The sequence below is a fragment of the Diabrotica undecimpunctata genome, chromosome 1, assembly GCF_040954645.1.
Source record: "Diabrotica undecimpunctata isolate CICGRU chromosome 1, icDiaUnde3, whole genome shotgun sequence".
Taxonomy (NCBI): domain Eukaryota; kingdom Metazoa; phylum Arthropoda; class Insecta; order Coleoptera; family Chrysomelidae; genus Diabrotica; species Diabrotica undecimpunctata.
This window is the reverse complement of record NC_092803.1, coordinates 86,978,692-87,005,886: the sequence shown is the minus strand read 5'-3', so window position 1 is coordinate 87,005,886 and position 27,195 is coordinate 86,978,692. Positions and strand designations below refer to the sequence as shown.

Genomic DNA, 27,195 nt, shown 5'->3' with positions numbered 1-27,195 from the left:
AGGCTAGACAGTTCGGACACTTCGGACTGGGAATAGGGAACCGAGTCATATTCCATAGTACATAAAAAAAATATACTCTGTATTCAGCACAGAGTTATTAGTTAGTGGTCTGTGGTATTCAGTCAGTAAATATCTCTGGTGGCCCAAGCGCAAGCTAAGCGAATGGACCTTACCATGGTTATTTATGGTTATTTACAATCAATTTAGTGGTGTTCATCACAATACATACCCATACTCTGTTCATTGTAAAAGACTGTTTAAATCTCCAATGAAACCAGTATTCATTGTACCAAAAGACAATAAAACAACCAGATAAAAAAATGTAAGACGAATACAATATATGTACAAATAAATTATTATTGAGCTTTATATACATTTGTATAGTTCGTAAAGTATATTTAAAGGATTAAAAAATCTTAAGTGTGCATTAAAAATAAAAAGGAAAATATGTCCAAAATAGAGGCAGAACCTGTAGCTGATTTAGAATCACAATTTATACTTAGATTACCTGTGGTAAGTTACAATAAGAAAAAAAGAAAAGTTACAGGCATTTGCAATGTATTACTTAAACTTGAATGATCACTGTTACATTTTGGCTTTTCCTAGATTATATTCTCCAACTGAGCTGTTTTGTATGTTAGTGTTTTGAAGGTGGGTTAACATTTTAGCAATACATATGGACAAATATGCCCCTAGGTTGGTTGAATATTAGTTGGTTTTATAATGGAAAAAGTTTATTTATTAACAATAGGCAAAGCCCTAATATACACAAAAAATAATCAATTTATAATAACATTAATACATCGCATGTTACGAAGAAAAGTGTGTTAAAAATTTTTTCTTTCGTCTCAAGCATTATTTGTTTATGTAAGTATGTAGCGGTGTAACAGATAAATTATGAAATAAGATATAATATTTGACTTCCTACATTCGGACATCTTGCTACGAATCTGACTCAGATTGTAACTGCTTCTATATCCATAGCTTCAAATACTCTCTACTTGTTGATGTGCTCTGAGATCCATCATGACATCCTGGTTTTTTACCTATCTGTCATTTAGAATAACTTCTACTACCATGTACTCTCCTTAATATTTCTTCCTCAGCTTGAGTCCTCCACCTAACTTTGTTCTCTTGATTGCCACTAAATCCCCCATTTTATAAATTTTTGATGTTTTCTTCTTAAATTGTGTCCACACCTGTTTCCTCTTCAATTTTGATAAACGGACAGCGACTCTCATTTCTAAGTGTCCCTCTACCTTCATTAAATTATCTCCTGTTCTATTATTTACTTGATCCCAAGATCTTTATTAAAAAAACTTACAAATAAGTAAAGCCTTCTGATGTATGATTGTATATTTTTATTATTAAAATTTTATTCAAAAGGATTACAATTATCTTCATAAAATGTTTTTGGCCCAATGGGACCATCATCAGCAAAACCTAGAAGTTATTATTTTCATGTTAAAATTTATTTATTTATTTATTTAATACACGAAATAACCCCATTAACAGTTTATTATTATTGTAGTATATTAGATTATTATTAAAATGATTAATACAAAGGGTAATATTTTGACTTTAATTACTAAGCATGTGGAAAATACTTACATCTTGAGAGTAGTTGAAGCTAGCTACAAATCCATGTATAATAACCCTTAGATTACATGGAAACCATATTATATTATAAAACTGATGACTCAAGGTCGATGTTATAGAATATCACATTTTTCCTGCTCGAAAGAAGAACAACTTCGTCCAATTGTCATTATATTGCACATTCTAACAGTACTATACAAACAAAATGATAACACAATACACCTAGATTGGTAGCTACTCTCAAGATGGTGGTCCGACTGGACCAAAAATGTTTTTAAGATTTTTGTAATCCTTTTGGATAAATTTTAAATATTTTAATCATAAAATATACCATCATACATTAGAATTCTTTATTTCGTAAGTTTTTTTATTGCTATTGTTTACACTTTCAGTGATGCCGCTGGTCAGCACACAGGTCAATGCTTTAAATGTTGACATTTAGCAGCAAAAAACTGCATTTATATTACGTTTTCGGGATTTTAAGCAATTTTACTTTTTTTCACTTTTAAAAAAAAATATTTTACTATTAATGTAATACACTTTTTAAGGAACCAGCTAGAGCATTAAAAGAAGCAATTCGGAATAATAGTTCATTAAAAGATAGAGTAGGTATTAAAATTGATGAAGATATGCGTCATGGTGAAGTTAGAGTAGATCATTGGCTGATGGGAGCAAAAGTTGTTGATTTACCAACAATAGTTGAATCATTAAAAACAATTGATACCAAGGGGTTTTATAAAACCGCCGATATATGTCAGATGTTAGTTTGTAAAGAAGAGGATGACCAAACTACTACAGATGAGGACTCGCCACAAAAGAAAAAAAAAGATTCAAACAAAGTTGACAAAAAGTATTTATGGCCCCATGGAATAACACCCCCCGTTAAGAATGTAAGGAAAAGAAGGTTTAGAAAAACTTTAAAAAAGAAGTATGTAGAGGCTCCAGAAATTGAAAAAGAAGTTAAACGACTTTTAAAGATTGATAATGATGCTGTAAGTAAATTTTAATTAGTAAGTAGTATGACAAATTTTAATTTAATAAATGGGTTTTATTTTATTTTTAAGGTGGGTGGGTGGATTGGTAGGTGGGTGGGTGGAAGGGTAGGTGGGTGGGTGGGTGGGTGGTTGGTTGGTTGGTTGAGAGATATAAGAGATATAGGTGGTGCCCTCTAAACTCCAATCCCTCCAATGGCGCTACAGCCCAAATCGGGCCTTGGCCTCCTTCAGCAGGCTTCTCCAATCATCTCGATTTACCGCTGTTCTTTTCCATGAACGCGTTCCCAGGCAGTTCCTGGCATCCTCATCGACTTCGTCTTCCCATCTCTTTTTAGGTCTTCCAACAGGTCTTTTTCCCTGCATTATTGCATTTAATAATTTTTTGGGGATTCTATTCTCATGCATGAGGACCACGTGCCCTGCCCATCGTAATCTCTGCAGTTTAGTATGTTGTGCTAGAGTTGGTTCGCTATATTGCTCATATATTTCTCTATTATACCTAATTCGCCAGTTGTTGTTTTCACTTATTGGGCCCAGGATCCTACGTAATATTTTTCTTTCAAACACATCTAATGCATTGGCAGATTTCTGTGTCACCACCCATGTTTCACAACCATAACTTACTATGGGCCTGATTATTGTTTTATAGACCCGGAGTTTTGTTTTCCGGTGTACGTCTCGCGATTTGAATATGTGGCCCATCGCGAAATAGGCTTTATTTGCCAGCACAAGCCTTCTATTTATTTCCGGTTCTTCTTCATTGCTTGCGACCAGATCCATACCTAGGTATGTGAATCTATTTACATGTTCTATATCGTCAATAAAGTGTTGTTGCACCGGTCTATTTGATCTGGTTTGTATGAGTAGTTTTGTTTTATTTGTATTTATTGCTAGCCCTACTGCTTCTGCACTCTGTTTCAACTCAACGTAGGTTTCTTCCGCTGCATTCACTGTTCTGCTCATTATGTTTATATCATCTACGTATGCTGCTAATTGGGTAGACTTGTTTGTAAGTATGTTATTTCCGCTCACCGTCAACCGTCTAATTACATATTCAAGAACAAGATTAAAGAGCGTTGGGGCTAGTCCGTCGCCTTGTTTCAGTCCTTGCGTTATTGTAAACGCATCAGTGATCTGTCCCTGAATACATACCTGTGCTACTGTTTCTGTCATTGTCATTGTCATATTGAATCATAGGCTTGTTTAAAATCTACAAAGAGATTGTCAACGTCCATGTCATATTCCCATGCTTTGGCTAGTATTTGTTTAACTGTAAATAGTTGGTCAATGGTAGATCTATTTTGCCTAAACCCTGCTTGATATTCCCCGATGATATTTTCCATGAGAGGTTGTAGTCTTCGATTAATGATGTTTGTGAGTATTTTGTATCCGAACAAAGTAAAGAGATGCCTCTATAATTCTGACACAACAGTTTGTCTCCTTTTTTATGAATAGGGCAGATTATACTTTTCTTCCATTGTTGGGGAATTTCTTCTTCTATCCATATCTCTCGTATTAGCTGGTACATCTGTTGTGTCAAATTCCTTCCTCCTTGCTTGAGTAGTCCTGCCGGTATTTTATCTATTCCCGGTGCTTTATGGCTTTTTTGTATGTGGATTGCCGTTTGGACCTCCTCTAGCGTTGGGGGTCTAGTTAATTCATTTTCTTCTCCATCTTTCCCCAGTTCTTGTTGTTGTACCTCCTGTCGTGCCTGCTGCTGCCTCTGTTGTTATAATGGTGGTTGTGTCCCTTTGTTTAGTAATTCCTTAAAATATGTCATCCAGGTTCTCTTAATTTCGTCCATATCGCTAATGATTTCACCCTTCTTATTTTTGCAGAGGCTAGTCATCGGTTTGTATCCTTGTCTTAGATGTTTGATAAATTGGTATGCGCTACGTGTTTAGTTTTCCTTAAACTCCCTCTCTATGTTTAGTATCCGTTGGTTTTCATACTCTCTTTTTCTGCCTGCATAGTTTATCTGCTCTTCGTCTTTTGTTCTCATGTTCTGGTTTTCTCTCTCTAGTACGTCTGAGTATGTAATTCTTATGCGCTTCATTTCTTTCCTGTATGGCTTGTTTGCATTCTTTATAGAACCATGTTTCTTCTCTCCATTGTGTCTTTGTTCCTAAGACTTCTTTCGCTGTGTTGAGTATGATACTGCTTATGGTGTTCCATTGGTTTTCTATTGTGGAGTCTGCTCTGTTTTCTTCTAGTAATTTTTCATCCACTGTTCTCTCAAATCTTTCTTGTACCTCAGAGACTTTTAGGTTATCTAAGTTTAGTTTTTCTTGTTTTGGATATTTTTCCTTTACCTGTCGGCTGATTTTGCATCTAAACCGTGTCTGTACTAGCAGATGGTCTGAGTCACAGCTTGCGCCAGGTCTGCTTTTTACATCTAATATACTCGTCGCCATTCTTTTTTCAGCCAGCATATGGTCTATTTGATTGATCGTATTTCCGTCAGGTGATATCCAGGTGCCCTTATGTATGTCCCGATGTGGGAAGCATGTCGAACTGATAATCATATTCTTTCCAGCTGCGAAATCTATTTGAAACTGGCCATTCTCATTTGTGTCTCTATGCAAACTATGTTTCCCTATTACCCCTGTGTACTCTTCTTCTTTTCCGATCTTGGCGTTTGTGTCGCCTATCACCATTTTCATGTCGTTTCTTGGTATTGAGTCATAGATTCGTTCTAGATCTTGATAAAAGGCTACCTTAGTGTCTTCTTCCTGTTCATTTGTGGGACATTGTACATTTATAAGGGTTATGTTAAAGAAATGCGAAAATGCGAATAAAGAAATTTTTATCCTAAGCTTGCAGATTCTTTCATTGATGGCTTGAAAGTCTGTTATCAGGTGTTTCTTTTTATTATCTATTATAAAGGCTACTCCAAATTCTTTATTTCCTTCATCTTTACCGCTATACAGTATAGTGTGTGTTTTAGTGTCCCGGATACCTTTTCCCAACCATTTAGTTTCTTGTACTGCAGTGATTCCTATTTTATATCTTTTCAGTTCGTTTAGAAGGATCCTCTGTGCTCCTGGTCTATTTAGCGTTCTGACATTCCATGTTAGCAGCGTAAATTCCATATTCCGTTGGCAAAGTCGTCGTCTTGATATCCGTCCATTCCGAGGCCTATCTGAAGGTTTCGTAGTAGTACTTTTTTACAAGAATAGGTTACTGGCCTATCGCCCAACCCCCTTTTCGGAGGATCATTTCTCCCTTCCTCGTCAGCCCTGACCCTACTTTCCACTGGGTTTGGTTACCCAATCTCCGGTAAGGTTGCTCAGGTTTGCCGGGATTCACCCGTGTGATTAAGTCACACTTCTTGGAGGTGAGGATAGGAATTGAGTAGGAGTGGCTAGAGGTGTTATCAGGTAGCAACACCTTGTATTGCGCATCACTACTCCTTAGAACCCCCTAAACTCCAATACCGAAGTCTTATTCAAATTTTGCATGTCAAAATAAATCCAAATATTAATTTTCATCAAAATATCGACATTATTATAACTAAAATAAAACTTTTAACACCCTGTATTTCTTTAGAAACACAAACACATATTTATAGGATTTTTTTAAGCAGGGAACTCAACTAAATGGATAATTTGTAAAATAAAACTTATCGTCTTTACACACGTTCTACAAAATAATTTACCATGTTCCAATGTTAACTCATTATATTCCCTTATTCATTCAGTTACGGTTGGTTTTGGCTTTGGCAAAACACCAAATAAACACTGAACTTCAAAAAAGGCTCACGAATTAAAAAAAAATCAAAAAAGGATAAAAAAGTGACTTATTTTTGCATATTTCGTTCATATTTAAAAAGTAAAAATTCTTGCTTTTATTATTTACCATAAGCCTTATGCTTAGACATCCGGACTATACATCAATCCAATTACCATTTTAAGCAACAACAAAAATTAACAAGTTAAAACACAAAAATACTCACAGACAAGCAGGCCATCGAAATTTGCAAATCTAAGAATGCTTTCCATTCTCATATTAACTTCATAAAGAAGGATACTTGAGAACCATCGATAAATCTGGATCCTTTGACCCCACCAAGAGTTAGATTAACAAACAAGTTGAACAGTCAATATCTTCTAGCAAGATTAAGGGAACCAGATATCTTGCCAGTCATTAAGCTACATCTTGCTTTTCTACACGACCAACATGCTTCAGTATGTTACGAAGGATTCACCAATAGAAGCGTTAAACTCTCTTTGACTTCCGAAGGACTTCCCACTAAGTCTGAAGATCTACGAAAAATCCTTCTAGAATTTAACGATGCCTATGGAATTGGTCCAACTGAGGTGGAAGCTAATCTTAGGTCCTTTCTCACTTCGATATTAACCTGCAAAAATCAAGGGAAAGTCGCCGAAATTACTATTCCGTTGCTTCTCCAAAACGAAATTTAGTTCTGGAGTAGTCATAGTCGCGTTTACAGAGCACTGGCTTGAAGTCAACGAGCCTTTTTTTTGTAGAAAAATATACCATACTTGCTAGGTATGATCGTCCAAGTTCAGCTCATGGAGGCAACCTAATTCTTTCTACAATAATGATTTCTTTCCGGTAACAAAATATGACTTTCTGTTGAATGAAGCCTTTTTTGAGTTCTTATTAGTTTATAATCTATATTTTTCTATACATTCTTTGCATTTATAGATCACCTGATTCTTCCACGGAACTATTTTTAGAACCTGACACAATTCTATGCGGTGATTTAAATATTAATTACATGGTCAATACAAATGTTCAATATATTCGAATCGTATGGTTTCACAATGCACGTTAATTCTCCTACAAGAATTACTAAAACAACATCTACCGTAATTGATTATATTGTCTCAGATTTCTCACCCCTTGATGTACGCTCTACAATTCTTAATGCAGGACTATCTGATCATGAAGCAGTATATACCAGGCGTAACACTCTCAACAAACCCTCCTCGAAAACCAGACGTTTAGGTAGAATTTTTTCCGCTCAGAACTTTCGTAAATTCCAAAATTTATGCTTGACTTCTGGGTGGCACTTTCCTCCTGTGGACGTGGACTATAATTTCAGTCATTTTTTAGATGGGCTTGTCTCTATAAGGCATTTCCTTTAATTACAATTAAGTCAAAACATCACAAACCCTGGATTACCAAAGGAATCCGCATATCAGCCAAGAATATGGGTTCACTATTATACATAAAGAAATTTACTACAAACGTCTTTGTCACTGAATATATCACCAAGTACAGAGAAACCTATCTAAAACTTATCAAAACAGCTAAAAAAATATACTATCAAAATCAACTGGGAAGCTCTAAAAATGTTGCAAAAGAACCTTGGTCCATAATAAACAATCTTCGAAATAAACTAACACATCTCAAACATTTTCTCTTCCAAACCCTGAAAATCTAAATGAATACTTCGTTAATATGAGTAAAAATATAACATCAACTATTTTGCCGCAACAAGATTTCATTTCCTACCTCCCCAATTCAAAGTCTCGAATTCATTATTTAAAAGACCAGTTGATAAATCTGTACTGATGCAAACAATCAATAGTATCAAAAGCAAATCTTCCTGTATTACTGATAAAAATTTTCTTAATTCTCCCAAAAAATGTTTTGGAAGTCCTGGTATCATTAATTAATAATTCTTTTGAAAAAGGTATATTTCCCGAGTGCCTAAAGGCAGCCATTATTATTCCTATTCATAAGGGTAGTGAAAAATCGAATGTCTGCAACTATAGACCTATTGCCTTTCTACCGGTACTTCCAGAATTATTGAGACTTATAAAAGCATGACTTATGTTTTTCTTGTTGAAAACAACATTTTATCACGAAGTCAGTTCGGCATTTTATCTAATAAATGTACCAGTGATGCTATGTTTTCTGTACTACTACATGAGGTCTATCAAACACTGAACAATAATCTTTAGACTGCCACTGTTTTTTGTGACTATGCCAAAGTTTTTGATTGTGTAAATTACGAGATTTTGATAAAAAAACTAAATTTCTACGGAATCCAAGGTGTTTCTTTGAATTGGTTCCAATCTTACTTGGAAAATAGGAAACAACTAGTTAGAGCAAATAATACAAACTCTGTCACAAAAGCATTGCATGTGGAGTACCACAAGGTTCAGTATTGGGTCCTCTACTTTTCCTTGTCTTTACCAGTATCACCTGAACTCTAATATTGCAACTCTTCATGCAACTATAACTGTTGACCTACTTAAAATAAAAACCTGGCCCGACTCTAATTTACACTCTGTTAACCTGGATAAGACAGTAGCATTATCCTATAAAGGAGCTCTTCAACCCTTGCTTCTTAATAACAGCCAGAGCAGTATCGTTGATTTTGTGGAATTTCTTGGTATTTTTATAGATAACAACCTTAAATGCTCCCTTCATATCGATTTGTTAAGTAAGAAACTAGCCTCAGCCTGCTATGCAATAAGATCTGAGCATCTTCCAAAATAACAGACTTTTCTTTGTTCTAGTCTCATCTTTGATGATATTGTTGTGATTTGTCTGCTTTCTACAATACAAGTAGAGGGTCAGACGTCGGAACTGGCTAAGTATGTAGACTTGGATTAAATAATCCTTCGTCGAAACAATGTTTAAAGTCGAAATGGTAATAATAATGCTTGATGAATTTAAGGGCACTTTATTTTACGTTGCGTTCTTACAAAAGATATTTATTTACGAACATATTAACTAAACCTAAAACATTTTATTTTTCTGCTATGTGCGAACAAAAATTTTCGTAGAGCGCGTGTATTTTTACACCAATCTTAAGAGGTCTAGATGTACCTACTGTCAGGTACGGGGACCGAGAATGGAGTCTCTCATTTTAAAGAAAATAGGGACCCGCCAAATTCAACCGTTTTTAACGAAGTTTAACGTTCCTAAGGTGGGTTATAAGCCACTTTTTCTATAACATGTACGAAGAAAATGCATAATAATAAAACAATAAAACTAAAAGATTTATTGCCCTTTTACGAGTTCCGAGAACAAATAAACATTATTGACCCAGTTCTAGGCAGACAAAAAACTTGTTTTTTTTCTAATGAATTAGCGAAGAGTTGGTACTAGGAAAAAACATTTATGACCAGTTTTGGTCGTAAAACTGATAACTTTTTATATTGAGAAGAGGAGAATTGGCGGTAAAATAATATCGAAGCGTGTTTAGATGCCAAGAGAAACAACCTGTTTAGGGAAAACAGGCGAGGCAAAAAACTAGTTTTATTTGAGCTGAGATATATCGAAAATAAATAGAATATATTTCGTGTTTTCTTAATAATTGTAACAAAAATAATGAGGGAGTATTGGTGATATGTTAAGACTTTAACAGATATGGTCTTTCTTTTTGGAGTTCTAGTACAGCTGCCCAATCTGATGTTATTTTTAAATTACAAAAAAGAGCAATACGGTATCTTTTTGGTTTCAGTAGCTATAACACATTGCAGAAGCTACTTAAAAATCACGTGATTTTAACGCTTACCTCTTTATATATTTTAGAAATTGTTTGCTTAATTCGTAAACACCTACATGTTTTTCCAGCAAGACCTAATTATGACTACTCCACAAGAAATTCAACCTTTGATGTGTATTTATCGATCCCGTCCACTGAGTTAGTAAAGAAATCTATATTATATTCGACAAAAAAATTATACAAGCACCTTCCTTTACAACTTAAATCTGCAACATATTTCATTAAGTTCCGTAAAATGACAAAAGTCTATCTATGTACAAGTAACTAAAATATATATATATATATATATATATATATATATATATATATATATATGTATATATATATATATGTATATATATATATATATATATATATATATATATATATATATATAGGAATATATATATATATATATATATATATATATATATATATATAGGAATATATATATATATATATATATATATATATATATATATATATATATATATATATATATATATATAGGAATAAGAAAAAAGAAGTACTTGTGACTCGTTTGGAACAAATATATAACTTGTTTTGGATGGGTTGGAGTCAATAAAAGGGCTATTGGTTAACTATTTTTTTAATTCTCGAGCTTCCAATTGTGTTTACAATTATTATCAAGAGCTAAAAAAGACAAAATACTTACAAGGTTGAACTAAAAAGAAAAAACAATTTTTGTTAACTTACCAAATAAAAATTAGTTTGGTAAGTAAAAATTACTGCTTACATCTTCAAAATATTTAATACAAAAATGTTTTAATCTAATAAATGTTTCTCCGAAAATTTTTATAATTTTGAAAACATTTTTTTAATATAAAAATAATTGAATTTATAAATAAGTTCAAATAGCAACCAATTACAAATAGCCTCAATGTCATAAATGCCAACATAAAATTTTTATTTTTGACAATTATATTGCCAAAAGTAAAATTTCGTTTAAACATTCTTTTTTGTTTAGTAACAAAAAGAAGAAGATTTATTCACCGTTGACAGATGTCTGAAAGAAATGTGACAGATATATGGAGAATTAAATATGACATTTTACAAGTTTTATATATAAATCATAAAGAAAGAATATAATTATAAATTTTGCTTAAATTTTGAATTTCTGATCTTTTGTTTAAACTTTTATCATTTTTGCTAATACAAACCATTTCCAAAAAAGTCCTTTTAAATTTATTACTTTCACTACATAAAATTTTAATGTTATCAAAATCCATAATATGGTCTTTATCGATTATATGTTCTGCCAAAGCACAAGATGGTTTTTTAATTCTGCAATCACTTTTGTGAGAAATAATGCGATTTGAAAGATTTCTTCCGGTCTCACCAACATATTCAGCCTCACACTGAGTACAACTAATGCTGTATACTAAATTCGTTTTTTCAAATTTGTCTATAGGATATTTAGTTTTAGAATATAAAGATGAAATAGTTTTGATGTTCTTTGTTGCTATTTTTATATTGTCAATAACCTTTAGTGTTTGTATTAATTTAGGTGTTAATGATGGTATAAAAGGTAGTGAATGATAATAGATGTTCTGATTGTTAGATACAATGTTTTGAGATTGAGCAAAAAATGGTGTTAAATTATTTATATTACCAATATTAGAAAAAAGCATCCTATGTAGCATATCTGGAGGATAAGAGTTTTCAATTAGAATATTTTTTAATAATTGAAGATCTTCTTGTAGATAATCTGGATGAGAAAGTTTTAAAACACGTTCTTTTAATCCTGTTATAAGGTTCATTTTCATCTTATTTGGATGGTGAGAGTAATAGCTTATAAATCTATTACTACATATGGGTTTTCGGAACCATCTGGTTTTCAACATATTGTCTGTATTTCTTACAATGCTCATGTCAAGGAATGGTAGAGAATTATCTATCTCTTCCTCAACTGTAAATTGTATATGTTGATTATGACTGTTGAAAATGTTGACTGTTTCATGAATTTTGTGTTTAGGAAGTGCCAAAACTAAATCATCTACATATCTCTTAATAAAAGGAATGAAAAAAGTGCAATTACTGATACAATCACTGATAACATCATCCATGACATAGCTACTTAGAATGGGTGAAAGACTAGATCCCATACGACTAACAAAAATTTGTTTATAAAATACACCATTAAATATAAAAATATTAGAATCAAAAACAAAGTTGATAAGTGTTTTGAAATGTAATAAGTCAATATTAGTGTGTTGTGAAATCTCATTCCAATGTTTTTCAACACTACTTATTAAATCTAAAGGCAAATTAGTAAAAAGAGATGTTACATCAAAACTAACTAAAACATAATTTTGTGGTAATTGGAAATTATTAATGAAAGAACTAAAATCAAATGAATCTTTAATTGAATTTAAACAACAATTTTTACATTAAAGATTCATTTGATTTTAGTTCTTTCATTAATAATTTCCAATTACCACAAAATATGCCGAGATATACCGAGAATGAACAAAGACTAATATTAAAATTATTAAATTATTTTCAATTAGAAAAAGAGGCTTGGACAACTTTATTACCAGTTTCTGCCGTTCGTGAAGTAAGTTTTAAATTATTCTAAAAAATATTCATATTAGTAGTTTAAATACTATACATTTTAGCCATAGTGTTTGTAATAAATAATAATAAATACATAAATAAATCTTAGGTAATTAAGCACTTTCCTTGGAATGTATAGAATAGGAATTATACTGCTTACATCTTCAAAATATTTAATACAAAAATGTTTTAATCTAATAAATGTTTCTCCGAAAATTTTTATAATTTTGAAAACATTTTTTTAATATAAAAATAATTGAATTTATAAATAAGTTCAAATAGCAACCAATTACAAATAGCCTCAATGTCATAAATGCCAACAAAAAATTTTTATTTTTGACAATTATATTGCCAAAAGTAAAATTTCGTTTAAACATTCTTTTTTGTTTAGTAACAAAAAGAAGAAGATTTATTCACCGTTGACAGATGTCTGAAAGAAATGTGACAGATATATGGAGAATTAAATATGACATTTTACAAGTTTTATATATAAATCATAAAGAAAGAATATAATTATAAATTTTGCTTAAATTTTGAATTTCTGATCTTTTGTTTAAACTTTTATCATTTTTGCTAATACAAACCATTTCCAAAAAAGTCCTTTTAAATTTATTACTTTCACTACATAAAATTTTAATGTTATCAAAATCCATAATATGGTCTTTATCGATTATATGTTCTGCCAAAGCACAAGATGGTTTTTTAATTCTGCAATCACTTTTGTGAGAAATAATGCGATTTGAAAGATTTCTTCCGGTCTCACCAACATATTCAGCCTCACACTGAGTACAACTAATGCTGTATACTAAATTCGTTTTTTCAAATTTGTCTATAGGATATTTAGTTTTAGAATATAAAGATGAAATAGTTTTGATGTTCTTTGTTGCTATTTTTATATTGTCAATAACCTTTAGTGTTTGTATTAATTTAGGTGTTAATGATGGTATAAAAGGTAGTGAATGATAATAGATGTTCTGATTGTTAGATACAATGTTTTGAGATTGAGCAAAAAATGGTGTTAAATTATTTATATTACCAATATTAGAAAAAAGCATCCTATGTAGCATATCTGGAGGATAAGAGTTTTCAATTAGAATATTTTTTAATAATTGAAGATCTTCTTGTAGATAATCTGGATGAGAAAGTTTTAAAACACGTTCTTTTAATCCTGTTATAAGGTTCATTTTCATCTTATTTGGATGGTGAGAGTAATAGTTTATAAATCTATTACTACATATGGGTTTTCGGAACCATCTGGTTTTCAACATATTGTCTGTATTTCTTACAATTCTCATGTCAAGGAATGGTAGAGAATTATCTACCTCTTCCTCAACTGTAAATTGTATATGTTGATTATGACTGTTGAAAATGTTGACTGTTTCATGAATTTTGTGTTTAGGAAGTGCCAAAACTAAATCATCTACATATCTCTTAATAAAAGGAATGAAAAAAGTGCAATTACTGATACAATCACTGATAACATCATCCATGACATAGCTACTTAGAATGGGTGAAAGACTAGATCCCATAGGACTAACAAAAATTTGTTTATAAAATACACCATTAAATATAAAAATATTAGAATCAAAAACAAAGTTGATAAGTGTTTTGAAATGTAATAAGTCAATATTAGTGTGTTGTGAAATCTAATTCCAATGTTTTTCAACACTACTTATGATTAAATCTAAAGGCAAATTAGTAAAAGAGATGTTACATCAAAACTAACTAAAACATAATTTTGTGTTAATTGGAAATTATTAATGAAAGAACTAAAATCAAATGAATCTTTAATTGAATTTAAACAACAATTTTTACATTAAAGATTCATTTGATTTTAGTTCTTTCATTAATAATTTCCAATTACCACAAAATTATGTTTTAGTTAGTTTTGATGTAACATCTCTTTTTACTAATTTGCCTTTAGATTTAATAAGTAGTGTTGAAAAACATTGGAATGAGATTTCACAACACACTAATATTGACTTATTACATTTCAAAACACTTATCAACTTTGTTTTTGATTCTAATATTTTTATATTTAATGGTGTATTTTATAAACAAATTTTTGTTAGTCGTATGGGATCTAGTCTTTCACCCATTCTAAGTAGCTATGTCATGGATGATGTTATCAGTGATTGTATCAGTAATTGCACTTTTTTCATTCCTTTTATTAAGAGATATGTAGATGATTTAGTTTTGGCACTTCCTAAACACAAAATTCATGAAACAGTCAACATTTTCAACAGTCATAATCAACATATACAATTTACAGTTGAGGAAGAGATAGATAATTCTCTACCATTCCTTGACATGAGCATTGTAAGAAATACAGACAATATGTTGAAAACCAGATGGTTCCGAAAACCCATATGTAGTAATAGATTTATAAGCTATTACTCTCACCATCCAAATAAGATGAAAATGAACCTTATAACAGGATTAAAAGAACGTGTTTTAAAACTTTCTCATCCAGATTATCTACAAGAAGATCTTCAATTATTAAAAAATATTCTAATTGAAAACTCTTATCCTCCAGATATGCTACATAGGATGCTTTTTTCTAATATTGGTAATATAAATAATTTAACACCATTTTTTGCTCAATCTCAAAACATTGTATCTAACAATCAGAACATCTATTATCATTCACTACCTTTTATACCATCATTAACACCTAAATTAATACAAACACTAAAGGTTATTGACAATATAAAAATAGCAACAAAGAACATCAAAACTATTTCATCTTTATATTCTAAAACTAAATATCCTATAGACAAATTTGAAAAAACGAATTTAGTATACAGCATTAGTTGTACTCAGTGTGAGGCTGAATATGTTGGTGAGACCGGAAGAAATCTTTCAAATCGCATTATTTCTCACAAAAGTGATTGCAGAATTAAAAAACCATCTTGTGCTTTGGCAGAACATATAATCGATAAAGACCATATTATGGATTTTGATAACATTAAAATTTTATGTAGTGAAATTAATAAATTTAAAAGGACTTTTTTGGAAAAGGTTTGTATTAGCAAAAATGATAAAAGTTTAAACAAAAGATCAGAAATTCAAAATTTAAGCAAAATTTATAATTACAGTCTGTCCCAAACCCTTCTTTCAGTGCGTCACAAATTTTGACGTCATATAGGATTTTAAGAATGTCGAGAATTATTGCATGAAATTTTAGTTAAATCTGACAGTTGAAGGATCGTAATCGGCTAAATGTGAAAAGGTTATTTTTTGAAAATGTGGAGTAAAAATTTTAAGAATTTAAATTTTTTTTTAATTTACATATTAGAGGTCCCGTCTTGTATAAAAAATTTTATTGTGCATTATATTGGAACGGCAGTTTGTCATAATTCCTATTCTATACATTCCAAGGAAAGTGCTTAATTACCTAAGATTTATTTATGTATTTATTATTATTTATTACAAACACTATGGCTAAAATGTATAGTATTTAAACTACTAATATGAATATTTTTTAGAATAATTTAAAACTTACTTCACGAACGGCAGAAACTGGTAATAAAGTTGTCCCAGCCTCGTTTTCTAATTGAAAATAATTTAATAATTTTAATATTAGTCTTTGTTCATTCTCGGTATATCTCGGCATATTTAAAATATTTTTATGACAATAAATACAAAATTAAATTTTCACTGTAAAAATACTATCCTGGAATGACAATTATCATTTTATCAGTTGACATTGTCAAAGTACTGTCACTATCGAGACCATCTCCGTCAAATTATATTTATGCGCATCATTGATTGGATATCTATTTAGCGTATTCTAAACTCCGACCAATTATATATCCGTAAGTAGAATTCGCTTTAATATACAAATACCCGTGAACGAAATATAATTTTCTAAGTTCTATGTATAATAATCACAGACTCACGTTTTTTTCTGTCACTTCTAGCTTAATGCGTTAGAGAGAATTCGATAAACTGTGACGCACTGAAAGAAGGGTTTGGGATGAACTATATATTCTTTCTTTATGATTTATATATAAAACTTGTAAAATGTCATATTTAATTCTCCATATATCTGTCACATTTCTTTCAGGCATCTGTCAACGGTGAATAAATCTTCTTCTTTTTGTTACTAAACAAAAAAGAATGTTTAAACGAAATTTTACTTTTGGCCATATAATTGTCAAAATTAAAAATTTTATGTTGCTATTTGAACTTATTTATAAATTCAATTATTTTTATATTAAAAAAATGTTTTCAAAATTATAAAAATTTTCGGAGAAACATTTATTAGATTAAAACATTTTTGTATTAAATATTTTGAAGATGTAAGCAGTAATTTTTACTTACCAAACTAATTTTTATTTGGTAAGTTAACAAAAATTGTTTTTTCTTTTTAGTTCAACCTTGTAAGTATTTTGTCTTTTTTAGCTCTTGATAATAATTGTAAACACAATTGAAAGCTCGAGAATTAAAAAAATAGCCCTTTTATTGACTCCAACCCATCCAAAACAGTTATATATTTATATATATATATATATATATATATATATATATATATATATATATATATACATACATACAGTATAGGTAAAAGTTTATGGTCGGTATGGACCTTACGTGAGATGGAGTGAGAAACACCTGTTTAAAAAGAAAGAGGTATATTAGGTCAGCCCTTTATATCGCCGAAAATGAATGAGTTAATTGGTCTTTACCAAAGCCATCTAATTAATAAAAAAAAAGAATAAGTTGAAATAATAAAGAAGGGGAAATTCAACGTTGCCAAACTTATTGGTTTTATTTGACCTGTTGTCTTTTTAGCATTTGACCAATGTTCTAAGAATAAAATTTGGGCGAAATGGATTTAAATGGCAGCTTACTGTTTTTTATTGGGAATAAGCCACAATTTTACTTTAAAATAAGTGTAATATAAAATTTTGATTTCCACTTCGGAAATCGTTTTATATAAATAAAATTTATTAACGTTTCGTATTTTAAGTACGATTTCCGAATTAAAAATCTAAACATCAAAATAAGCTTATTTTAAAGTCACATTGTGCCTTATTCAAATTAAAAATAATAAACTGCATATGATGCCACAATAGAAAATTCTTCATACAAAATTATTTGGCAACGTCTGGTCTCCCGATCTCTCGATTCGTCAAAGCACCGAATCAAAGTAAGGACAGATAACGAGTAGAGGTGGGTCGGTTAAGTTTTTATCGTTAACCGATTTTCGTAAACAAGTTACTATGATTGTTTAACAGTAGTTTCAAGTAAGAGAGTACCTACATAAACAAACATCGTTTATACACAATATTTATTGAAGTGAAAGAAACTAATGAAGGATATATTTTTATTATAACTTGAAAAATAAACTAAACAATACAACCCGATATTAGTAATTGTACTACGTCGGATACTATGGATGTAAGGTTGCCGTTTGCTAAAATTTTATTGCAAGATTCTTGCAGGCAGCGTACCATAACAATCACTGAACTACCCTTCAAGTATTTTTGGCCACTCATTGTACTTGTTATTTCTTTAAAAGGCCGTAAAATTTTAGAAAGTTAAGAACAATAAATCCAGTCTTCATTATTTAGATTTGGTCTAAGTCTAAGTCTGTATTAAGTAATACCAATGTGGAACGGATTGCCTTTTCTAACTCGTCATTCTTTTTAACATGTAATAGGTGAAGTTCTACCTAGTTTCCACGTCTTGGATTGACCGTTTGGGAACTTTATGTTGTAATTGATACTTTAAAGGCCTTTCTGAAGATAAAGTACTTTTTTGAAATGTGTTTTTTGTTGAATTGTCGAAAAAAAGACTTTTTATTTTATATATTTCTACACGATAGCATTTAAGTGCGTCCTCCACCAATAAATTTAACGTAGGAGCAAAACAATTTAAATGTTTTCATTCTAAAACATCTTTAATAGCCTGTGTCCATATTTGAGGCATTATCAGTTACTGCAAAATTTACTTTTCGTTTTAGACCCCACTGATTAATAATTTCACTAATTTCAAAAGCGATGTTTTCTGAATTATGGTTTCCAGAAAAATGGCAGCACCCTAATAAAATCGTTTTAAATTCTAAATTTTCAGTTAAATATTGTCCTGTTAATGCGATGTAACTCTCAGTTACTCCATATGTCCAAAGGTCAGTAGTAATACAGATATTTTCTACTTCTTTAACAACTTGTGATCTAATAATTTGCTCAGTTTTGATATAACATTCCTGAAGTAATGAACTTGACGTAATGAACAAGTTTTTCTTGTTGGCGGTTTATATCCAGGAAGCTCGCAAACTTCTTAAAAGCTCGTTCTTCAACTATGGAAAACGGATGAAACGAGTCTTTGCATAGGTTTAGTAAATTCATATCTATTTGTTTCTTTTGTTCTAAACTAATATTTTTATTAATGGAAGTATCCATCACCTTTTGACGCTTGGGTGGTGGAGGCAGTATGTCAGTACTTGTAGTAGAAGTAGTCGAAACAGCCAGAAATGCGTCAGAAGTTTCAATCATTGCATTATTCAGAAGGCGGACCATAAAAGCTGCATCTTCTACAAATGTGCATTTTTTGAAAATAAAATTATTATTCTTATACTAGGTCAATAATTTTGACTAAGAAAAATAATTCTTAATTGAATATTTACAATGAATAAATCCTTTGACGAACTATCAATAAAGATTTGAAATCGAAAATGCAGAACAATCGTAAATCGAAACTCGTTCATTAATCAGAATACCTAGTTATAAAAAACAGAAGAAAGAGTTAAGAAGCTGGTTACTTCTATAAAAAAAGAAAAAGAAGATTGTACTAGTGAAAATCAACCAGTACAAGAAAAAAGATGACTTAAGTCCATGGTGTATTTTTGATGAATTAATTGGACGTGACTCATCTAAACATACACCTGTATCGAGAGATGTAAAAGAGGTCGACATGTATTTGTCTGATGATATTACCCACAAAAAATTTCGAACGGAGATCGGAACTGTCCATTACAGTGGCGGAAAAACCATCGCCATGTATATCCTAACTTAACCACTATATTCATAAAATATTGTAGTATTGTAACAAAATCTGTTCCTTGTGAACACATGTTCAAAATCTGGTTTAATTTTAAATAAAAGAAGAACACGGTTAACGAGAAAAGTGGAAAAAGTTATGTTTTTAAATGTCAATTTAGACGATTCACGATTTAATAATGTGTAATGTAAATGTAAGTACTATTTGTATTGTTTAATTTATTTTTCAAGTTATAATAAATATATCCTTCGTTAGTTTCTTTCTGTGGGTGACTTCGGTCAGAGGGTGACTCTGAAAACCATCCACCTCCAGAGGAAGTTCAAAGACTTATGGGATGGTGCAATAGCAAGAACAGACAATTAATTATTGGCTGCGATGCAAATGCACACCACACAGTATGGGGTAGCAGAGGAATTAATAACAGGGGTGAGCACCTCCTGGGTATATATCTGCTAATAACTTAGATATTGCAAACAGAGATAACAAACCCACATTTATAAACGCAATTAGAAAGTGTCTCGACAGCGAAATGGAGGAACTGGATACGTCGCTCGACACAGAGGAAAATCTAGACCGAGCCTCATGGCAACTTCAAAATGCCATAATACAGGCCTATGAATCAAGTTGTCCTCTAAAACACAAGAAAACCACTAGGGGTGTTCCCTGGTGGAATAAAGAGTTATCTAAACTTAGAAAAAAGGTCAGACAACTCTTCAATAGGGCAAAATCTACAGGTAGTTGGGACTCCTACAGAAATGCCCTTACTGAGTACAACAAAGAACTAAGAAAATCAAAAAGAAACTCGTGGAAAAAATGTGCGAAGGAATAACAGAATTAGCCCCTACACAACGTCTCCAAAAGGTTCTCTCAAAAGACCACACAAATGAAATCGGACTGATCAAAAAGCCGAATGGTGACTATACTGAGAGTCTAACGGAAACTATTAGAGAACTGTTGAAGACCCATTTTCCTGGCTCTCAACAAATACAAGAAGATGAACCGCAAAGTATGCAGCTTGCAGAGGCTCCAAGGGGCCTCAACAGATCCAGCAGGCAACTAGCGGATAAAATCTTTACACAAAATAAAATCGAATGGGCCGTTAAAAGCTTTAAACCTTTTAAATCCCCTAGTAAGGACGGAATATTTCCTGCTTTACTCCAAAAAGGCTTCATGCAAATACAGCCGCAACTACAGCGACTTTTCATAGCAAGCCTTGTGTTAGGTCACATTCCAAAAACTTGGAGGGACGCAAAGGTGGTATTTATACTAAAGGCGGGGAAACGTCCTACGGACGAAGCGAAGTCTTATCGTCCTATATGCCTGACCTCCTTTCTCCTAAAAACCACTTCACAAACATCAGTTTGCCTACCAGACTGGCAAATCCACTATAAATGCTCTGAATTCGCTAGTCGAAAGAATTGAAAAGACAATAGTGGCAAAAGAAATAGCTCTTTGCGCTTTCATTGACATAGAGGGAGCATTCGATAATACCTCATTTGAATCCATAAAAAGAGCACTAGTAAAGAGGAGCATTGAAGTCTCACTAATACAATGGATTCAGTCAATGCTAAAAACGAGAATCATCACTGCTAGTATTAGAGGAGAATCTGTGACTGTGACAGCGGTAAAGGGGTGCCCTCAAGGGGGAGTATTATCGCCTCTGCTGTGGTCTTTGGTTGTGGATGACCTTCTCACTAAGTTGCATGATTCTGGTTTTATAACCCAAGGTTACGCAGATGACCTAGTTGTTACAATTAGAGGCAAGTATGATCGGACTATATCTAGTCTCGTGCAAACTGCTCTTAACGAAATTAAAAGTTGGTGCTCGAAAGAGGGCCTAAGTGTCAACCCCAGTAAAACGACTTTGATACCTTTCACAAGGAGACGTAAATACAATTTACAGGCTCCAACTATGAACGGCATCACATTAGACTATTCCAAGGAAGTAAAATATCTGGGGGTAACCCTAGATCAAAAACTCACCTGGAATAGTCATATTGAAAAAATTTTATCCAGAGCTTTGGTGGCAAGTTGTACCTGCCGCAAGACGTTTGGAAAGATTTGGGGCCTACAACCGAAAATGACTCTCTGGTCATATAAAACAATAATTAGGCAAATGGTCACATACGCATCATTCGTATGGTGGCCAAAAACACAACAAACAACAGCTAACGCCAAGCTGCAAAAAGTGCATCGGCTAGCTTGTCTGGAAATCACAGGGGCAATGTCAACATGTCCCACTGCAGCTCTAGAGGCGATGCTGAATCTTCCTCCTCTGCAGTTCTGCATAAGGAGGGAGGCAGTAACTACCGCCTTAAAACCGACAGACACAAATAATGAAACCTGGACATCTAGTTGGCCACCTGAAAATCTTTCAGGAAAGATCAGAAGAAATTCCATTGGATTCTAAGGACATGCCGACAGATGCTATGCCAGTCAAATTCGACTTTGAAACACCCTTTGAAGTGGTCATAAAAAACCACCAAATGGGTGAAGAAATTGAACCAAAAGTGGAAGAAGGTTCACTCGTATGGTATACGGATGGATCTAAGATAGATGAAAGGGCAGGAGTGGGAGTGACTTGGCCCAATTTCAGGCTATCTAAATCTCTTGGAAACGCCCCAACTATCTTCCAGGCAGAAATACATGCTATAGACATAAGTGCCCAAGAATGTCTCAACCGAGACACCCGTAGGGCAAAAGTCTTTATTTTATCAGACAGCCAAGCCGCCTTAAAGGCTCTAAAGTCATTTACATGTGAGTCAAAGTTGGTTTGGGACTGTAAACAATCTTTCAAGAAGCTGGCGGAACGCAACAATGTAACTGTGATGTGGGTGCCAGGTCACAAGGGAATTGCAGGAAATGAGGAAGCTGACAGCCTCGCAAAAGAAGGAGCTAATACCCCATTCCAGGGTCCGGAACCCTTCTGTGGACTATCGAAAAGCCACATCAGAGAGGAACTCCGTACCTGGGAACTCAATCAACTAAGATCATATTGGTCTAACACACCAGGACAAAGGCAAGCAAAAAGGCTCATAAAAGTGTCGACTACTGCAACAAACCGCCTTCTCGAAATGAGTAAAAAGATATCAAAATGGTCACTGGTCACTGCCCTCTGAGATATCATCTCAAGAAGATGGGCAAATCAGATAGTGAGAACTGTCGTTTCTGTCACAATGAAAAAGAAACGGCAGTACATATACTATGCAACTGCGTAGCACTGTTCTGCAAAAGACTAAAATTCCTAGGAGAGGTCAGTCTGGCGTCCTCTGACATAGGAAACAAGTCACCTAGGAAGCTAATCAACATCAGAAGTATTGGCATTCTAGAGTTTAACTAGATTAAGGTATGCACAAAAGATCTCTATAGGTCGAAGTGCGGTGAGGTCGCATGGCCTTAACGACCTCACATAATCTAATCTAATCTAGTTTCTTTCAATAGAATAGCCAATATGTTTGTTTGTGTACTCGCTTATTTGAAACTACTGGTAAATAATCAACTAGTTACAGTTTACGAAAAACGGTTCCGATAAAAATGTTAACGACCCACCTCTAGCTTCTTAGGATCGGAACCAGAGATATGTAAAATATCTCTGATCGGAACTAATCGTCTCACTAATGGGCAATAGGCGTCAATAAAAAATATGGGGGGGGGGAGACCAAGGGGAAATATGATTGTTATCTTTGTCTCTTCACTGAAAATATGATTTTATATCTGTGTTGGATATCCTGTTAAATTTTACGATACCGACCATAAACTTTTACCTACATTGTATATATTTGAGTATCACATGCAGCAACTTAAACTTATTAGTTTGTACCTTTTTATTATGCAATTTGCAATTTATATAAATTTTTAATGGTTTGTTTATTTTATTATTTTTAATTTTGTGATATTAATGATTTATGTAATTTCTGTAAATTTTAAATTATTATTATTTTTCTGACTGTTTGTGTAAGCTTTCTCCATAAAATTGTATAATTTTTAGTAACAATAAAACATATTTCTATTCTATTCTATCACTATTCAAAAATACAGGAAAATATCATATTGAAGCTTATATTGTTCTAATTTGTTTATCATCGCTTTCTAATAGAATTCAGAACACCCTCTATTGATGGTTCGCCATGTATATTTCTCATCGATAACCGAAAAAAATGCAGTGAGATATTTTTTAAGCCTTGCAGATATTATAATATTTATAGTTTTGCATTATTTTTTATATGCATATTGTTCAAATCACACCATATATTATGATTTAAATGTTATGACTGAAATGTTATACTTGAAGGTCAGTGTTAAATGGGAAGTAATTAATGAAGAAGATGAAAATAAAATAAACAAAGGTACGGTAGTTAAGAAAAGCCCTAAAGAGCCCATTAAAAATGTTGCCGAGCATGATATATTTGGAGGAGCAGTTAGTGATTCGGAAGATGAAGACGCTCATCTTAATGTACTGGACGTTTTGGACGAGACTAGCCAAAATTCAGCAGAAAGTCATCTTACTGATTCCAATTCTGTTCTGGTAAAACTTCAAACATTGTTTATTTATTGAATTTATTATTATTAGTTTTTTTTTTGTCTTGTAGTGACTGTGAAGTAGTGACAATAATTTTCATAAATATTGTTTATTTTGTAGAATCATTCGGCAGATTCCAAAATTCTCACAGAATTTACCAGTGATATGTTTAGAGAAATGGAACAGTCTTCAAACTTAATGCAAGAAATGGATTACTACCAGCCACCAAGTACTTCATATACAGAGCCATACTTAAGAGCACCAGAGCATAAAGGAAATTTCCGAAGTAAGTGACTATGTTAAAAAGATATCTTTTTTACGACTAAAGTTACTTCGCTAGAAATGAACTATATAAAAACTAATCTCATTTTTCACGTTTCAGTTACCATTCAAAGCAGACTCGATGAAATTAACATAGAAATTGCCGATTTAAAAGCAAAAAGACAACAACAAGAAATGAAAATTGAGAATATTGAAAATCTTGCTCTAAGGCAACGGTTTCAAGAAATAGTAGAAAATCTTTTACAAGAACAGCTGGAGAAAGAACAAGAGAAATATGAACTTATAGACATGTTAAAACAAGGATTAGATTGATTAGTCTTGTTTTAATACTGATCTACAAGTGAACACTACAGAGAATATTTTTAATGTACGAATAGATTAAATCCACTTTTTGATAATCTTAAATTTATCTATTTCAAAACACGCACTCTTTATAAAATGTTAAATTTTTGTTTATTTTTTAACAATTTTATAATTTTAATTTATTTTTAATTAAAACTTTTCTCTAATAATATATGTTTATGTGGTATCCGTCTAAAATCATTCCTTAACGTATTCTACTACTGTTACGTGTTACTGCTACGTATAATTCTACTACTGTTACATGTAAAATAAACATAGTCGTCATTCAAGATCATTGTAGTTGTCAAATGAATGCCCTAAATGAGTGGATGAATTTTGGTGTATCCTTCAATTTTTTTGCGAACGATTCACGAAATAAGTAAAAAACCACTTGGACCACCAACCTAAAAAAATAATATAATTCGTATACATTTTCGGTCATTTTACTTTTATAAAACAGAAACAATTAAAATGTCGTAGTTGAAGATGGGCCAGGTCCAGTTATCCCTCAGGACCTAAAATTTTTTTCCATCCTTTACTTTTTCAAAGCCTAGGGTATATCAGATTGTTTTTGTTTCAGAAAATGGTACGAACGTACATAAGAAAAACTCAGAAAGGTGCTGGCTTCTCATACACCACGGAAGACCTTGATAGGGCAATTGAGGATATTAGAAATGGCATAAAGACGACACGAGGTGCATCATTATTTTACAATATTCCACGATCTACACTGAAGCATCGAGTAAAAGGAACGCGTGGGACTGGACTTAAATAAAGTAGGCCTACACTAAGCTTTTAAAAACACAAGAAAAGGATCAGTTTTGATTGTGTATAAGAAAGTAGTGATGATGTTGATTTGCAAGATACTGTAGAAGACAATGAAAGATATTTAGATAGCGAGAAGAAATTTGAAATGTTCTGTAATAATATTGAGCAGACCTGTGAAAATTTTCAGCAACTAGGCCTTAACCAAATTGTCAAAAAAGTTGGTGAATATTTAATCTTTAAGTATGAAGATGAGTATTTTCCAGGAAAAATCTTAAGCTTTACAGATGACCATGTTGAAATTTCATCGATGCAGAAATCTTTAAAGTCTTAGAAGTGGCCAGATAAAACAGATATTGGAAGATACGATTGGGATGACGTTATTGGTGCAATTGAAGAACCAAAAATTATTTCTAAAACAGGGTTCTGAAAGAATTGCAGCATTTGTAGGACATTATATGAGATTATAAATGCTTCTTTACTAATCTTATTTTTCAATTTGCAGTTTCTGTTTCAGGAAGAATTTTGTTTAGAAATATAATAAGATATTAGTTTTGATTTGTTCAGTTTTAATAAACTCTTTAATGTAATGGCATTAAATACTAGTTGTTAACTACAAACTGTGTATAATTTGTTCATAAACCTTATCTGTTATACGAGACGACGATAACCTTACACTGAGTCTGGTTTCAAATCCGCTCAAGTTAAATTATTGTTTGAGGTTTCTTTGAAAATGTAAAGATAAGCAATCAAGCCCAGATAGCCCACAATGATTTCTACCAGGTCTTATGAGACTTTAGGCTGGCTGCTCCACTTACCCCTGTTAATCTGGACCCACCGTACGTACAATTTTATTATTACTGTAACACTTTCAAATTAAATTAAGGTTCTATATATTTAAATAGTATTAAATAAAGGTCATGTTTTTATACAAACAGTTTAAAATTTACTTATACTTTGATCATTAGATAAGTAAAAATCTGAGCCAAAAGCAGATTTGTTGTAAAATCATGATCCAATTACCCCACCTTACCCGTACAAACAGACTCTTATCTAGAGAATCGTCAAATTGTTAGTGAAAACAGACAACTTTTTCAGAAAAAAATGAGATATGCTAAATTAAAATCTGTTAATTAACAAAAAAGTTACTGTAAAATGAACAACAAAATCGCTGTTTTTGAATATTGTTAATAACTTATTTCGTTTATTATGTTTTAACATTTGTTTAAATGTACCTGAACTTGAGGATCTTATCGTGTTTTAATTGTGTGCAAAAGATGGGCCAGATCGGTTGAATAGTTTTTGCGAAATTTAATTTGTTTACAAGAATTTTTGAAAAATGAGCTAATTTCTAAGTCTGGTCTAGATAATTTGATTGAATGGATCTCGATAACCTGTGGCTTATTTTCTTCGTTAAGACTTATACTAATAATCTATGAAAAAAAGTTTAAAAAATGTACACAAAATGATTTAGTAATAAATACCACTTTTTAAGCTTATAAACATTTACAATAACTCCGTAGAATTTAGTTCAAATTAAGTGTCAAAAAAATATTCGAAAAACTTTAAACAAAAAACGGTTAAAAAACACAAGTTTAAGAAAAAGAGGTCCTACGACCATCACGGGTCAAGATAGT

At 32.0% G+C, this 27,195-nt stretch overlaps 1 protein-coding gene across 2 annotated transcripts; it reads left to right on the top strand.

The window, feature by feature from the left end:
* On the top strand, positions 1 to 25,349 carry Taf7 (TATA-box binding protein associated factor 7). 2 transcript variants are annotated; one of them, XM_072544892.1, is made up of 5 exons: positions 1 to 513; positions 2,148 to 2,591; positions 23,942 to 24,175; positions 24,290 to 24,455; positions 24,552 to 25,349. In XM_072544892.1, the coding sequence occupies exons 1-5, from the start codon at positions 448 to 450 to the stop codon at positions 24,761 to 24,763; spliced, it is 1,122 nt and encodes a 373-aa protein (XP_072400993.1). In that variant the 5' UTR covers positions 1 to 447; the 3' UTR covers positions 24,764 to 25,349. The 2 variants fall into 2 exon arrangements, with proteins under 2 accessions (XP_072400993.1, XP_072400996.1); XM_072544895.1 differs by having other exon boundaries at positions 2 to 322.
* Positions 25,350 to 27,195: the final 1,846 nt, after the last annotated feature.

Coding starts and splice junctions, on each gene's coding strand:
- Taf7 (XM_072544892.1), top strand. CDS start 448: ATGTCCAAAATAGAGGCAGAACCTGTAGCTGATTTAGAATCACAATTT. Junction 24,176..24,289: donor CTGATTCCAATTCTGTTCTG/GTAAAACTTCAA, acceptor TTTATTTTGTAG/AATCATTCGGCAGATTCCAA. Junction 24,456..24,551: donor GCATAAAGGAAATTTCCGAA/GTAAGTGACTAT, acceptor TTCACGTTTCAG/TTACCATTCAAAGCAGACTC.